The 15003-nt window shown below is 43.9% G+C and overlaps 1 protein-coding gene across 1 annotated transcript in view; it reads left to right on the top strand.

The window, feature by feature from the left end:
* The window catches only part of CCNK (cyclin K), a 51767-nt gene that overhangs the window by 14625 nt on the left and 22139 nt on the right, over window positions 1–15003 (top strand). Inside the window, exons 5-7 of the mRNA XM_029597914.1 lie at window positions 2210–2315; window positions 5834–5891; window positions 9529–9698. Coding sequence (XP_029453774.1) covers window positions 2210–2315; window positions 5834–5891; window positions 9529–9698 — 334 coding nt within the window. The remainder of the gene's footprint in view (window positions 1–2209; window positions 2316–5833; window positions 5892–9528; window positions 9699–15003) is intronic.

Here is a 15003-nt window from a genome sequence, read left to right on the forward strand (position 1 = left end):
CTTTTCTGCTGAAGGTGGTCACTGACTTTCACTTGAATCAGTCCATATCCCTGCTGTCTTTGGACACAGAGAGAGAGGAGTATCATCTGCTGTGGCCCTTGGATATCAAGAGACACATTGTCAGGTATCTGGAGATTATTAAGCCTTTACGTAAGATGGATTGCCTGTTTGTCCTTTCTCTGCAGTACTAGGCAGGGAGAGCTGGCCTCATGGGCTACAATAGCTCACTGGATTAAGGAGGTAGTCACAGCCAAATACGTTGATGCTAGTCAGGTCAAAGCTCATTCCACTAGGACTCAGGTAGTGTCATGGACTGAAGTTAGATTGTTTCCCATTGACATTCGCTGAGCTGGACATGGTCCTCGTTAAACTCTTTTTCCAGGTATTATCGTCTTGATGTGCAGGCCCTGGAGAACTCAGCCTTTGCACGTGTGGTTTTGATTGGACCGTGGGCAGCCTCACGCTCTATTCAGGAGTAGCTTGGGTACATCCCACTTGTTCTGGATTCCTCTGTCTGGATGTGAAGAAATAAGAAATTACTACTTACCTGATAATTTCCTTTTTCTTAGGACAGTCAGACGAATCCAGCTTCCCTTCCTTGTATTGTGGTCCTGCTGCGTGGCCATCTGTTACAGGGATTACTGGTAAGTGTTAGTTCAGTCCCTAGGCTAGTGTAATACATTCTTGTCTGAGCTCAGTGTTGACTGAGTATTGAAATGGTTATCTGTTTTTAATCATGTTTTGTTAGTCTGTCCAGAGTTGTGTTTTTGAAGAGAATACCGGCAGGCTGATGTCACTGCAGGGGGGTATATGTGCTGTGATGTCAGTTTGCTCAGTCTCCATCTGCTGGTAGAGGTGCATAATTCATTCTGGATTCATCTGACTTGTAAAGAAAAGGAAATTATCAGTTAAGTAGTAATTTCTCATTAAAGTAAGAAAAGGTCTGTCATTAAAAGAAAAATGGAAGCAGGTCCTAATGAAAATACAAAAGAGCATAAGTACTGGCAAACTAGATGTAAAGCATTCATAAGATGGGCTGAGAGCATTTGAGGAGAACCTTGCTAAAGAGACAAAAACTAATAAACTTTTCAAGCACATCAAAAATATCTGTTGGACCACTAAAAAATTGGGGGGGGGGTTAGACATCTCTAGTCCTTGAGTTCTGGTTTTCAATACCTAAGATTACCAACCCCCCAACTCTATTTATTCATTGGCATTGAAAAAGATACATATAAACATAAGAGTGAAACATCACCGTCATATTACACAGATTCATACGAACATCAACGTAATAGCCATAGAGATTTTTCCACCCCCTTCCCCCTCCCACACCCATCTCAGTCTAGTAACACTTTGGCTATAGGATAACAGTCCCATATTTCCATACTCCTTCAGCTCAGCTATTACTTCACCTCCTTGTTTTTAATAAACAATGCAGCAAATTACAGACAGTAGAGTTGGATTTTATGTAGCATTATTGTAAGGAGATCCTAAAGTCACCTCTCTTTCTTTAAGGCTTGGGGACACTATAGTTTTTGATACCATCTTAAACAGATTTGAGTGTGGAAAGCTACAGCATCTCTCTGCCTAGCAGTTAAATAGAGCCAGTACTACCCAGATTCGTTTCAGAAATGCGGTTTCAGCGGGAGGATGTTCTATCTGCCAGTGGGCTGCAACTTCCTGCCTAGCCACACATAGTATAAAACTTATTAATATCTTCTCAGCGGGTGGCCAGGATTGTGGATAAGCCGAAAGAAGATGATATTCAGAGAGAAAGGAATGTTCAACTTGGTTACTTGAGAGAGTATATTTTCCCTGTACGTACCAGGATCAGTCCAGACTGCTGGGTTATGCCTCCCTTCCAGCAGATGGAGTCAGAGAGAAAAACTGAAAAGCACCACCCATATAACCCGGGGTGCTCAGCAGTTATTATCTCGAGTTGGATAAATCTTACTGTAGCCCCTTCCCCCTGTACCTGTTTGTAATTTCCACCTCAGTTCTGATGTAAACCGGTATGATGTACCAGCTAATATCAGTATAGAAAAGTTTTAAATAAACTTTTTAAAAGGATGCAAAGCACACTGTAGTGGATAAGACCAGACTGGCACTTCTTATCGCTTCAGAAGTGCTTTATTTCAGTTCAGACCTGCAGCAGCTCTGTGACAGTGGCAGTAATCATTTTTATTTTTCCTTTCCCCTTGTTCTGCAGGAAGAAGTGATGGTGCTGGAGAGAATTTTATTGCAGACAATAAAATTTGATTTACAAGTGGAACATCCATATCAATTCCTCCTCAAATATGCCAAGCAACTCAAAGGTAAAAATGTTATTTTGGACAATTTCAGCAATCATTGCTCTTTTTTTATACTTCTGTTTTAAAGCAGTATTGTAGGCTAGATTTTGGAATCAGATTGGTGGTTGGATGCCAGCCTGTTTTAGGGATAGTTATGTGGCTATTATGGCAAAATAGAAAGATTTTTTAATATCTAGGACATGTAGTTTTAAGGCAGATTAAACTATAAATTGCTTTGACATATAGTGTAAGGCGATTTTATAATCACATTTAACAAACTAAACAAACAGAAAACATTAGCAGGAGATGTTATACTTATAGTAAAAACCTCCCAGTTAAATCTTGAAACCAGTCAGAAGCATGTCATATATTTTATATCTCAGAGCTAAAAATTTGAGCAGAGTATCAGGCCTTGAGTTGCCAACCGATCTCCAGCAGAATTGAATTCGAAACTGCAGGAGCAGTTGCCGAGTTATATTCTAATGGGCCTCCTCGGTGGAAGAAATACCCAACACACTCTGTGTGTATTAATGTTTTTTTCAAGAGCAGTAGCTTTCATCAAAAACTGATTAGCTGGTTTAGAGGTTCATTGTTCTGACAGCAGTGGGATGTGGTACAAACTGGATTCCTGAACAGAACTGGGTTTCCTTGCTTTAGTGCACTTTCTGTTTTGGGTTAAGGTCTAGGTCTGGTTCTTTTGCTATATTCGTTCTTACGTTTTCACACCCAGAGAAAAAAATTGCACGATTCCTTGCCCCATTTTGTAACCTATCTCCTTTCCTGAGTGCACTCTTCAGGTAGTTAACCTTTGCATATATCAGTGTGGTTGGTGCTTACCTCAACACAGCAGGATTCCAATTGACTGAAACTGAAGTATAAATCAGAATGAGTGTGTGTGTGTAACTGGTGTATGAAGTTTTTAGATTTTTTTTTTTTTTTTATCCCCCAGTACTGTTGCTGTGGGATCAAATATGTCCATGAGAGCAGGGAAGGAAATAATGGCCTGCCATCCATCTCTTGTAAATTAGTTTCCCAGCTAATGCACTTCCTCTGCTATTGGGAGAAAAGCAGTAATTTAGCCCTGCACTGATGTGATGGCTAGCAATGAACCTTTTTTAATGTACTTATGAAGTGTTCATAAAACATTAAGACTTTTTTTTTTCCTCTATGGCGGGAATTTTCCTGGAATTGGTATTTGCATCACACACTTCTTGCTAGCAGATTTCACACCACTTGCATTTTTTATGCAGATGACTTGATCAGATTACTGAGAAGGTGGGGTGGCATGAACCATTTCTGAAGGCGGATACTAAGGGACCGATCAGCAGAAACCATCTAGTTCTAATTTTCTAGGTCTGAAAAGGTTGGATGTCAGTTCGTCTCGCCACACTTCTGGAATGACTTTACTGCATAATGAGGGGAGAAGTTCATAAGGCCAAATTAGAGAGTCACATTGTGCCCTTGCTGTATTTGTTGATATTTCCGTTACAAACGGGAAAAGCCTGTGAAAAATGCCAAGGTGGAATTGCTGTTCCATCCTGTCCCCTACATGAGCACAATGTTGACAACCCCCCTCCCCCCATGCCAGCATCTGCTGAGTCTTCTGGTACAGGAGTGATGCCTAATAATTGCTTCTATCCTGCTGGCTGTGACATCCCAAACAGTGTTGGCTCAGCAGTGGCTCTCCCTTTACTTTGCTATCTGCCCCATGCACAGAGTGATTCCAGATGAAACACTAACTACTTTTTTATATAGAGAGAAATGGCATCAGATTGCAGACCTTTTTAATCACAGCATGCAGAATACTTACCCTGCAGATTGGGTGAGATAATTTTGTATTGCGGAAACGCTGGAAAGGCAGTTCCAGATGTGGCATCATTGTTAAAGTTTTTAAATTGTCTCAGTATGCCTGGGATTGGCATAGCTCTAGAGAACATTTTTATATCTAGGTTACTAGTTTATGTCCAGTGTAGGTAAGCCACAACCAAAAGTTACTATCCAGAAGCCTTTTAGAGGCATAGACTTGTTAGTCTATAGTAGCAAACGTCGCCGAGGCTGATGGCATACTATAAACTAACCATTTATTGCGGTATGAGATTTCACGGACCAGACTCCTCTTCATCCAGAAGCAGTTCATTGGCTTGTGAGGCAGTTGCCAGTGGACAGTGTGCATTCCTAAAATCATACTCTTGATGCTGACCAGAAAGGACTTGCCACTGACCTGAGTTTCTTAACCTGTTCTGAACCACATCGTCTGATCACTCATCAAACCACCCTACACACCAGACCTCTTCTGCACACTAGCATTGAAAATTCCTTTTGTGTTTTCTATTCTGGCCCAAAGAAAGTCAGGAAATGTATTAAGTTAGTCCAATAAAAGGTATAGCTTTATATGTTGTTTCTATTTGTTAATCTTTATATCTGTGTGCCAGTGGAGTAACATGGCACAAAATACTGCTCAAATCTTCAGTCACTAGTTGGCAGGTGTAGAGAATGAATTGCAGGGTGAGCAGCCTTCGGAAAAAGAACAAATTGCCATGTGCTGTGCCTGGTCTGTGCATAAGTGCACATAAATTGCCATGTGCATAAGCCTGGTCTGTGCATAAGTTCAAAATTCACTTTATCTCATATATATATTTGGCATTGTTAATATTTATTTCTACGTTAAATAGTTATACTGCTTATATTAAATAATATTCTTTATTACCAGTTAAACTATTATTTTTATTTATCATTATGTTAAATTGTCTACCAGTTATACTGTTCCATATGTTCTACAGTTCCATGTAAAGCTCCGCTCTCTGTTGAGCAGTTCTTCGTTTTATGTAAACCGGAGTGATTTGTAGTCCCTACAAGAACTTCGGTATATAAAAATTAAAAATAAAATAAAAATAAGTGAAGCCCGCCAGTTCCCCACGTGTGTTCATCTAGCACCTTTCACCATCATTCCAGTTTGTGAGAAAGAGAATGAAAAATTATTTCTTTATGGTATCATTGCCATTCTAGGATCTCGGGGAAACTTTTTGTCTGTTTCACTGTCCCCTTATTTTGAACCCCCACTCCCTCTTTGGCTCCTGAGCTGGCATAGTAGCTGCATTAGTCTTCCTTACCTCCATGGGCCTGACTCCTTACAATCTCCGGGGCACATGCATGGTCCTAAGAACCAGTGCATGAACCATGGGTGTTTCTTTATCACACAGTGGGGGCTCCCGGCTTTGGTGTTTGAGATTCAGCAAAGCTTGTCCGCATGTCAGAGAAAGCAAATCTACGCCTTGTTCGATGTTGCTGCCAGCGGAACAGGAGTGCATGGTGGAAGGAAACAACTTAGAGGAATATGCGGCTCTGCTGGGGGTTGGGAGAGAATCATGGAGTTGCATGGAACCTCAGGGGAAGGGAGGAGACAGAACAAGCAAGGTCATTCTCACCAGTCATTTGTGATGGCCTTTCATACTAATGTCCTTAATTTGCTGTATTGTCTCAGTTTTAAATACTCTTTACCTTTTTATACATGTCTGTCTAGCAATTTTCATTTATTTTTTTAGGTGACAAAAACAAAATTCAGAAACTCGTTCAGATGGCTTGGACGTTTGTAAATGACAGGTAAGAGTTTCTAGCACTACTGGCATTCAACACTGGCTGGAGAAAGATGAACTCTCAACCATTCATGCCTTAGTTAATGTTCTTAGAAAAGCCTGGTAGCTTGCAGTTTTTTCTTCTTGAAAAAAAAATGCTTATCTTAAACAGGAAAATGCCAGTGACCAAAAAAAAAAATGCAACCTAACTTTAAAGCAGTGTTTCAATGTAGCTGTGCAATTGTCTCTTAAATGTAGTCACATTATTCCCTCAAACCAGCTCCAGGATTTAGGTGTACAGATAAACGAGAACCCACATTAAATTACACATCAGTATATTAAGACAGGTTATGCCAAATTGTGTATACCTCATTGGTTGAAACCATTATTAACTTTTGCCGATTTTCGTGCTGCATTGCAAACTCTAAGCTTCTCAAACCTTGACTATTGTAACTCCCTACTACTCTGACTTCCAGCAAGTAACTTAAAACCATTTCAGCTACTACAAAATGCCACAGCAAGACTACTGCTGCTGCTACTACTAGGATCTAGGAAATACGACCACATTATACCCTCGCTAATATCACGGCACTGGTTACCAGTACAATCCAGAATCTACTATAAAGTACTAATGATAATATACAACATCTTTCACTCCAATATCAACAGCTTACTAAGAGTGTACGGTAGTAGTGTCAATCACCCACAAACACTAAGATCTCAAAATAAAGGACTACTGACTATTCCCACAATACAGAGCACACACCTGACGCAAATGAGAGCATGTTTTCCATAGTGGGTCCAAAGCTCTGGAATTCTTTGCCTGAGACATTGCATATTTTACCAGACAAATTTAAATGCAAACTAAAAACATGATTCAAAAACACATGTAACTTAACCTAAGAACAGTAGAATATACAGAGATACAAAGTCTGTAAGGTCAAAAGACACTAATTGAATCACGAAGAATAAAAGAGAGAATGCAAGATTCTCAAAATAACCCTCTGACAAAGATATGAAAACTATCATTTCATTCTGACTACCCAAACTCTTTGCCTTATGTACTAGATCAACTATTAATCTTTATGTACTAGAACAAACCTCTTGATCAATGCCTGCTTATAAAACCACCCTGTAACTAATCTTGTTTGTATGTTTAGTGAGTAAAACTAGGACTATCACTTTGTAACCCATTGTGATCTGCACACGGAATGACAGTTTATAAAATTCCTAAATAAAATAAAAATAAACAAATATACCAGCTTACAAGCTTGGGTGTTTCTCTTCTTGTGCTGTACATCTAGGGAAAATGACCCTTGCTTGTTGTGAATGAAGGTAACTTCTCTGGAATTACTACTCATCCTGCATTCCCTTAGTTACTAATCTTTCAGGGAAAAGTTTCTGAATATTTGTCATCTCAAATGAACAGTAGAAAATTGGGAAGATGGATAAAAGGTAAGTTGCTATAAATAGTTTGTACATATTTTCATCTGCTCTTCAGTAGCAGCAGTGAAGCCTCAATCTCAGAGAAATGTGGAGCTGCATGTTCTGCAGTGCCAGCGATGGTTAGAATTAGCATAGATTTTAACCTTTTGATTCATGCCCTGGGTACTGCAGGCAGTCACCTCAGAAATCCTTGAGGCTGGGGTTTTCCTCCTACAACATAGAGACGGGGGGTTTTGTGTGTGGTTTCGTTTTTTTTTTTTTAACATCAACTGCCATACAGCAGTGCATTTCATTGTTGCTTGGGGCCGGATGTGGCACATCCTAGGATACGAAGGGATCAGATGTGCTGGCAAGTCCGCTGAAAGATCTGTTAAATCTCTGGGGAATGGAGTGGTGCTGCAAGATTGGAATCGAGCAGTAGTTATGCCTCTTCATAAAAAATGAACACACAGGAGGTTAGAAACTACAGGCTGGTTAGCCTTGCCTCGGGGGTGGGGAAATTAGATTAGATTCTGCCGAAGGAAAGGATAGTGAACTAACTACAATCCAGTGGGCTCCAGGATCTGAGGCAGAGGAAGATCGTGTCAAATGAATCTGATTGGATCTTTAGATTGGGTGAATCTAGAGAATTAAGGACGTACAGTGCAGCAAAGCCTTTGATACTATTTCACATAAGAGGTCAGGAATAAAATGAGCATCCTGGGAGTGGGTTACAAAGTGATGGACTGGATTGTAAGTCGGTAGACTGAGAAAGGGAATTCACTCTGAGGAGAGAGATGTGTGTGTTGTGGCGTGCCTTAGCAATCAGTTCTGGGACTAGTTCTGTTCAGCATCTTTGAGCTATATTTCAGAGGGGTTAATAGGAAAAGCTTTTGTCTCTTAGATGATATTAAGATCTGCAAGAGCGTAGATGCCTGTGAAGGAACAGAGAGAATGAGAAACAGTCTAAAAAAAAGTTTGAGGAGTGGTTGAATGCTTGCAGTTGATATTCATTGCTAAAAAGTGCTTCCTCTTCAGAGAGCCAGTGGTCTGACTAGATTCAAGGAAAGGAAATTATCAGATAAAAACACGTTCCTCCTGAGCGGGTGCAGAAATCTAAAGGAGCTGTATGTGATTTGGATGGGGAGAGAGAGAGAGACTGTGTGTATGGATGGGGAGAGACATCTCAAGGTGATGGTGTCTAATCGGAGAGTAACAAAGCAGTGTGACAAGGCAGAGACTAGGGCCAGAGAGAGGCATAACCATCAGGCAAAAGCAGCTGATGATACCCCTGTGCAGGCAGGCCTGGATTTGCCACTAGGCACATTTCACCTATGCCTGGGGTAGCAGACCAGCTGAAAATTTGTCTCCCAGTTGTACTGAATCTCACTGGGCAGAGAACAGCCTTCTGCTTCCTGCCCCAGCCCCTCCTCTCCCTGTGCAGAGAAAAGGAGGGGAGGGGTGAGGCTGGAAGGGACAGAAAAAAAAACCGTTCTGACCTTTTCCAGTCCCTCTTGTCCTGTGCAGGAAACAGGGGGGGTGAGGCCAAAGCATATACAGCAGGCAGCAAAGAAAAGCCACTCTACTGCCTAATTTAGCTGCTTCCTGTCATTCAGGGACATGAAAAGAGGGTGAGGAGCCTGGAAGAGAGAGAGCAGAGCAAAGAAGGCTGCTCTGCTCTATCTCTTCTATTCTGGGGGGAGTGGGAGGGCAAAATCCTAAATTTGTTACTGTTTGCAGATCATTGGCAAGACCCCACCTGGAGGCCGTATCTGGAAAAGGATAGAAGAGGCCAGAGAGAGGCAAAATGGTGCAAGGTTTGCTCCAAAAGACCTAAATATGTGTACCTGAGAGGAGACAGGGAGGCATGTGATAGACTAGGGAACAAGCCTTTTCCAGTGGAAAGGAAGCTGGAGAGCTAGGGGTCATGATATGAACTCTGGGGGTTAGACTCAGGGAAACATTTTTTTCACGGAGGCTCGGAGGGCCATCCCAGAGGTGGTGAAGAGAAACACAAAAAGTGCCAGAATTCAAAAGGATGTGGGATAAACACAAAGGATCCTCACAGCAAAAGAATGGGAGTGAAGCACTGGGTAAACCTTCTGTCTGGGGCTTTCTCTCCCCACTTCTTTGAATGGGTCATTTTCTAGGTTCCTCTGCGGCAGCCTACTGTGTCTGTACCCTTCAGCCCTGTTTTGTCTGCCGTGACAGTGTTTGCTTTTATTTTTTTCTCATTTTAGCCTGTGTACCACACTGTCCCTGCAGTGGGAGCCTGAGATAATAGCGGTGGCGGTCATGTATTTGGCGGGGCGCTTGTGTAAATTTGAGATTCAGGAATGGACGGCCAAACCAATGTACAGAAGATGGTGGGAGCAGTTTGTTCAGGACGTGCCAGTTGATGTTCTTGAAGGTACCAGTGACGACCTCTGATTGGGGGAGGTTGAGCTTTATATTCTGTCTCGTAAGTAGTTTAAAGCTAAGATTACGTTCCCCTTTGGATGGGGATATTGAATCGGTGCCAGTTACACTGCTGTTCTGGAAATCACTTTTTATCGAAGCTGGTAGCCTCTGAGTCAGCTGATCATTTTACTTTGCATATTGGGAAGATACTCGAAGCGGCCATGTCTAAGCGCATCAAAGATTTCATTCCTCCCCAGTCAATGCACTTCCAGAGAGGGCTTTTGGAAAGGAAGCTTGCCTAACTTTTTTTTTCTCTTAAGTTTTATTCCTTTTTTTTTTTTTTTTTTTTGCCCTGTTTTAGTTTTATTTGAAACGGTTTTTATTATTTTTGTCAAAATGTCAAACAGCAAACATGAGAGAGAGGCGGGACACTTCGTCTCTCTCCCCAAAACAGTATCATACATTACAAAACAGCAGAAGGCCAACTTCCCTTAGCCCATGAGGGTAAAACTCCGTCCCTCCCCCCCAGGCTCCCTGGAATCTAAAAGTCAACAAATTCTAGCAATACAACATCAGCACCCAGTCCAAGAGATCTGTGGAAGTCATTCGTTGAGAATCGAGCTGCGCACTGTCTGTGGTAATGACTGTATGTAGACGTCCCATATGGCAAGAAACCTTTTCTTGTGACTTGGAGTATGTCGCATGGTCGCCGCATCCATCAACATCATTCGATGAAAACCATTTCGCCAAGTCCAGTAAGCAGGAGGAGTTCTCACGCCATTGCAGTAAGATGGTCTTCTTCCCTACCAGGCACGCCTTATGAATAAGCAAACGATGTCCCAGCCTCCTAATTCGCAATGGAGAAATGCAGCCAAATAAGAGCCATAATGGAGAAATCGGGAGTACCACGTCCATCAAATTTTCTAAATAACGGGCCACTCGCGTCCAAAACAGACGAATGACCGGACAATCCCAAAAAGCATGGGATAGGGTACCCCGAGCATGACCACAGCGTGGGCACGCCACCGAAGGAGAGATCCGTAAATGGAAAGCCCCTTCTGCTGAGACATAGCTTCTCCGCAAAAATTTATATTGCATTTCTCGGAAATAAGAATTAATCGAGAGCTGGGAAATCCGCCGAAACCCGGCTTTGATAATACAAGCATTGACAGTAAACACGCCATCACTATTCCATCTATCAACCAAAATAGAGCACGTGTCCACCGACACCCGTTGTCGGAGGCGCTGATAATAATGAGAGAGTGAGGGTGGTTTATCTTTATCAAGAGACAACATCACTCTCAGGGCCTGGAGATGAGATGTGTGCAAAGAAGAGGGAGGTAAGGAACAGATATAATGTTTTAACTGTAAATATGGAAAGACCTCTCTAGCAGCTATTCCGTAACAATTCCTAAGTTCTGGCATGGTCATGAGGACGCCATCCTGAGTCAACACCCGTCCAATCAAGTCTACCCCCAGCCCATCCCATCTTTGAAAGGCTGCCGTTTGAGAGCCAGGCGTGAAATCAGGATTGCCCCAAATCGGTAGGAGCGGGGCACAAACCTTCGGAATCTGTAAAAGCCGCGTGAGGCCCCCCCAAGAGGCTCGCACAGGCCGAATAAGGACATTTTGCACCAGGTGAGATGGCAGAGAAGAAGCATTCGCTTGCAAAAGGAAATGCAGAGAGATGGAGGCGGCCAATTCTAACTCCGCAGACAAACATATAACTGTAGACGAGGACAGCAACCAATCTCGGATTAAACGCAAATTACTAGCCAAGTTATAAAGGGCCAGATCCGGGACACCCAAGCCTCCCCTACCCCACGGTTCCCGCATGTAAGCCAAAGGTATACGAGACCGGCCCTCCCTCCAATAAAAACGGCGCTGGGCTTTATCCAACACGCGCAACTCCACTGTTCGAAGCTGTAACGGCAAGTTTTGGAACAAATAGAGCCACTTGGGTAGGAGAACCATCTTAAAAAGATGAACTCTACCCCCCAGGGATAACGGTAAACGGGCCCAAGTACACAACTTGTCTTGAGTATGTTTGAGGAGAGGGAGAACATTCAATTTATAGAGCCTAGAGAGGTCCCGTGGGATAGAAATACCAAGATAACGAAACGCCTCGGCCGCCCGGCGTAGCGGAAACTCCCCGTCCCAAGCATCCAGTAACGTGTCCGGGTAAGCCAGGGCCTCAGACTTGTTCAAATTTAACCGAAATCCAGAGAAAATCCCAAAAAATTTGGAGCAGAGGACGAAGAGACCTCCTGGGGTCAGTGATGAATATCAAAATATCATCCGCAAATGCGGCATATTTAAAGGTATGGGAGGTAAGGCGCAACCCCTTCACCAGCTTCGCCGCCTGTATGTGCAAAAGCAAGGGCTCCAGCTGGAGGATGAATAAAAGAGGGGAGAGGGGACATCCCTGCCTAGTACCCCCTAGAGATAGAAAAGGGCGCGAAGGAGGAACCATTAGTCACAATAACAGCCTCTGGGTCATGGTACAATAAACGAACCGTGTCTAGGAACAGCCCCCCAAAGCCCATCCGTTGCAAAATCCAAAAAAGATAGCCCCATTCCACCCTATCAAACGCCTTTTCAGCGTCGAAACTGACCGCGAGGAATGGGATCTCCGTCAATTGGCACAAAGACATAGCCGCCAACACCTTACGAATGTTAGTTAAGCCATATCGCTTACGGACAAAACCCACCTGATCAGGACCTATCAAGCTAGGGAGCAGTATAGAGAGGCGGTCTGCCATGATCTTAGCCAGCAGGTTTTGGTCGAAATTTAAGAGTGAAATGGGGCGATATGACTCAGGAGCCAAGGGGTCCTTACCCGATTTTGGAATAAGGACTATATGCGCCCGATTACTGTGAGCTGGGAAAGATCCCCCCCCCCCCCCCCCCCCCCCGCCAGGGCACCCAACACCTGGACCAACGGAGGACCCACCAAGTCCTGGAGACATTTGTAAAACTCTGCCCCATACCCATCCGGCCCTGGAGTTTTACAGACCTTAGCCCCCCCGATTACCTCCTGCAACGACACCGGGCTGTTGAGAAAAACCTGCTGTTCACCAGTTAACTGGGGGAGGTGTAAATGCGCACAGAACCGGGCACACGCTTCGGGGTTCCAATGCTCCGAAGAGTATAAGCCCTTATAAAATTCCCTGAACCTCAGTAGTATGTCTTTAGTGGCAGTAAGGATATTACCCGTGGGGCTTCGTAAGGCCGGAACGTATCTGGAACCTCTAGCAGCCCGAACTAGATTCGCAAGCAATTTTCCAGCTTTATTACTATGCTGATAAAGTTTATACTGATAGTAAAGAAAACTCTTGCGAGCCCGCTGATGAAGCAATGTGTTAAGCTCAGCCTGAATCGAAAAATATTGCACACGAGCCCCTTGTGTGTTCCTACGCGTCAGGGCTAACTTGGCCCTTTGCAGTCTAGCAGTCAGAGTGACAATCCGGTGGTTAATGACTTTGTTCCTATGTGCCATATAAGAAATAATGTCCCCTCGTAAAACAGTTTTGGCTGTATACCAAAACAATACCGGCTCAGTTACGTGTTGCGCATTCAAAGTAGCATACTCCAACCAGCGGGCTCGCAGAAACTCCTGAAATTTAGCATCATGAACCAAATAGTAGGGAAACCGCCAGGGAGAGGCCGTGACCGAGCAACGCCCAATCTGCAGGTCCAAACAGACCGGGGCATGATCAGAAACCACAATCTCCCCAATGGTCACCTCGCCCACCTGGGAGAAGCAATGCGAACTGAGGAGAAAGTAATCAATGCGGGAGAGCGTGCCATGCGCCCGGGAAATGTGAGTAAAGTCTTTTTCCCCCGGATGCAAGAGACGCCAAACCTCCATCAACTGAAGCGATTGCTCCAAATGAGAGGGACCTCTGCCAAAGTTCCCTCGAGTCCCTGAGGGTGAGGAGCGATCCAGTTGGTCATCTCAAACGGTGTTAAAGTCACCACCAATTACTATGCAGTCCTCCACATAAGGGAGAAGCAATCGGGAAAGGTTCTGGTAAAAGCTTGGGCTATGATTATTGGGAGCATATAGATTACATAAAATTACCTTGGTTTGATGTAGCTCAGCGATCAAGATTATGTACCGGCCCTGGGGATCCTTAATAGTAGAATGGACCTGCAAAGGGACCTGCGGGTGAACCCAAATGACCACCCCCGCCGACTTCGTGGTGCCAGAAGCATAGTAAACATTCCCACCCCAAAGTCTACTTAATTTATCATGTTCACCATCCAAAAGATGGGTTTCCTGGAGGAATGCAATTCTAGCCCCCTTACGCTTAAGGGAGGGTATGAATCTTAGTGCGTTTAATTGGGGAGTTTATGCCACAGACATTCCATGTAAGAAGAGAGGTGTGATTACTCAAGAGACATCAGAAAACTATATCCCAAGCGTATCATCCAAGCAATCCCCTGGCAAGGGCCCTCCCAGCCGGAACCCTCACCATCGCCATACCCCGGGACTGAGTGAGATCGTAGAAACCAAAAAAAGGTCAACAAAAAAAGGAACAATGGTACCCCAAGGAGCCTGTCACAGTATCCGCAACCCCCCTAGCGGGGAGCTCTCCCTTTCCCCAAGTCGAGATCACTACCGTGTTAGCTTACCCACCCCCCCCCCACCCACCCCATCTGCATCTCCCGACCCCCCCCCCCCCCAGCCTGGCAAAACAAAAATAAGGAATGCACAACAATATTGGGGTGCAGCACATAGAGGCAGATAAGATGAAACAATGGAGAAAAAAAAACAGAGATGGGATAAGAAAAAAAACAAATTGAAACCCTCAGAAGGCACCCATAGAGTAGATCTTAACTCCTCAGACGTTTAGACAGCATATGAACGATCATAGGCAGTACAAAAATAGTATAAGGGATATAAACAATTATAAACCCAGATATGTCTATAGTCCATACACCATCACTCGCAAGGGCAGCTCACAATTAGGGACGCTGCGTGACGCAGAGAAAGGAAGGAGGGAGACAATAATAAAAAATAAGAATCCCCAAGAGAGGAAACCCAGCCAGGCGAGGAACAAAAGGGGCATAGGGTAACAAAGTTTCAATGTCCAAGGGGGGAATCCCCCCCCCGTCAGGATCCTACCCCACTAAAACCAGAGTCCCCCGCCTGGGCATTAACTCAGTTCCAGCAGAAAACGAGTCCAGAAGAAAAAAAAACAAAGAATGCGCTGAACTCCCCTGAAACTTGGAGGCAAAACAATCCCCACTCCGTCGGAGCTGTAGGCCACGCCACTTAGTGGACCACAAACTAGAGGAAAAACACGGGC

The sequence above is a fragment of the Rhinatrema bivittatum genome, chromosome 4 (assembly GCF_901001135.1).
Source record: "Rhinatrema bivittatum chromosome 4, aRhiBiv1.1, whole genome shotgun sequence".
NCBI lineage: Eukaryota > Metazoa > Chordata > Amphibia > Gymnophiona > Rhinatrematidae > Rhinatrema > Rhinatrema bivittatum.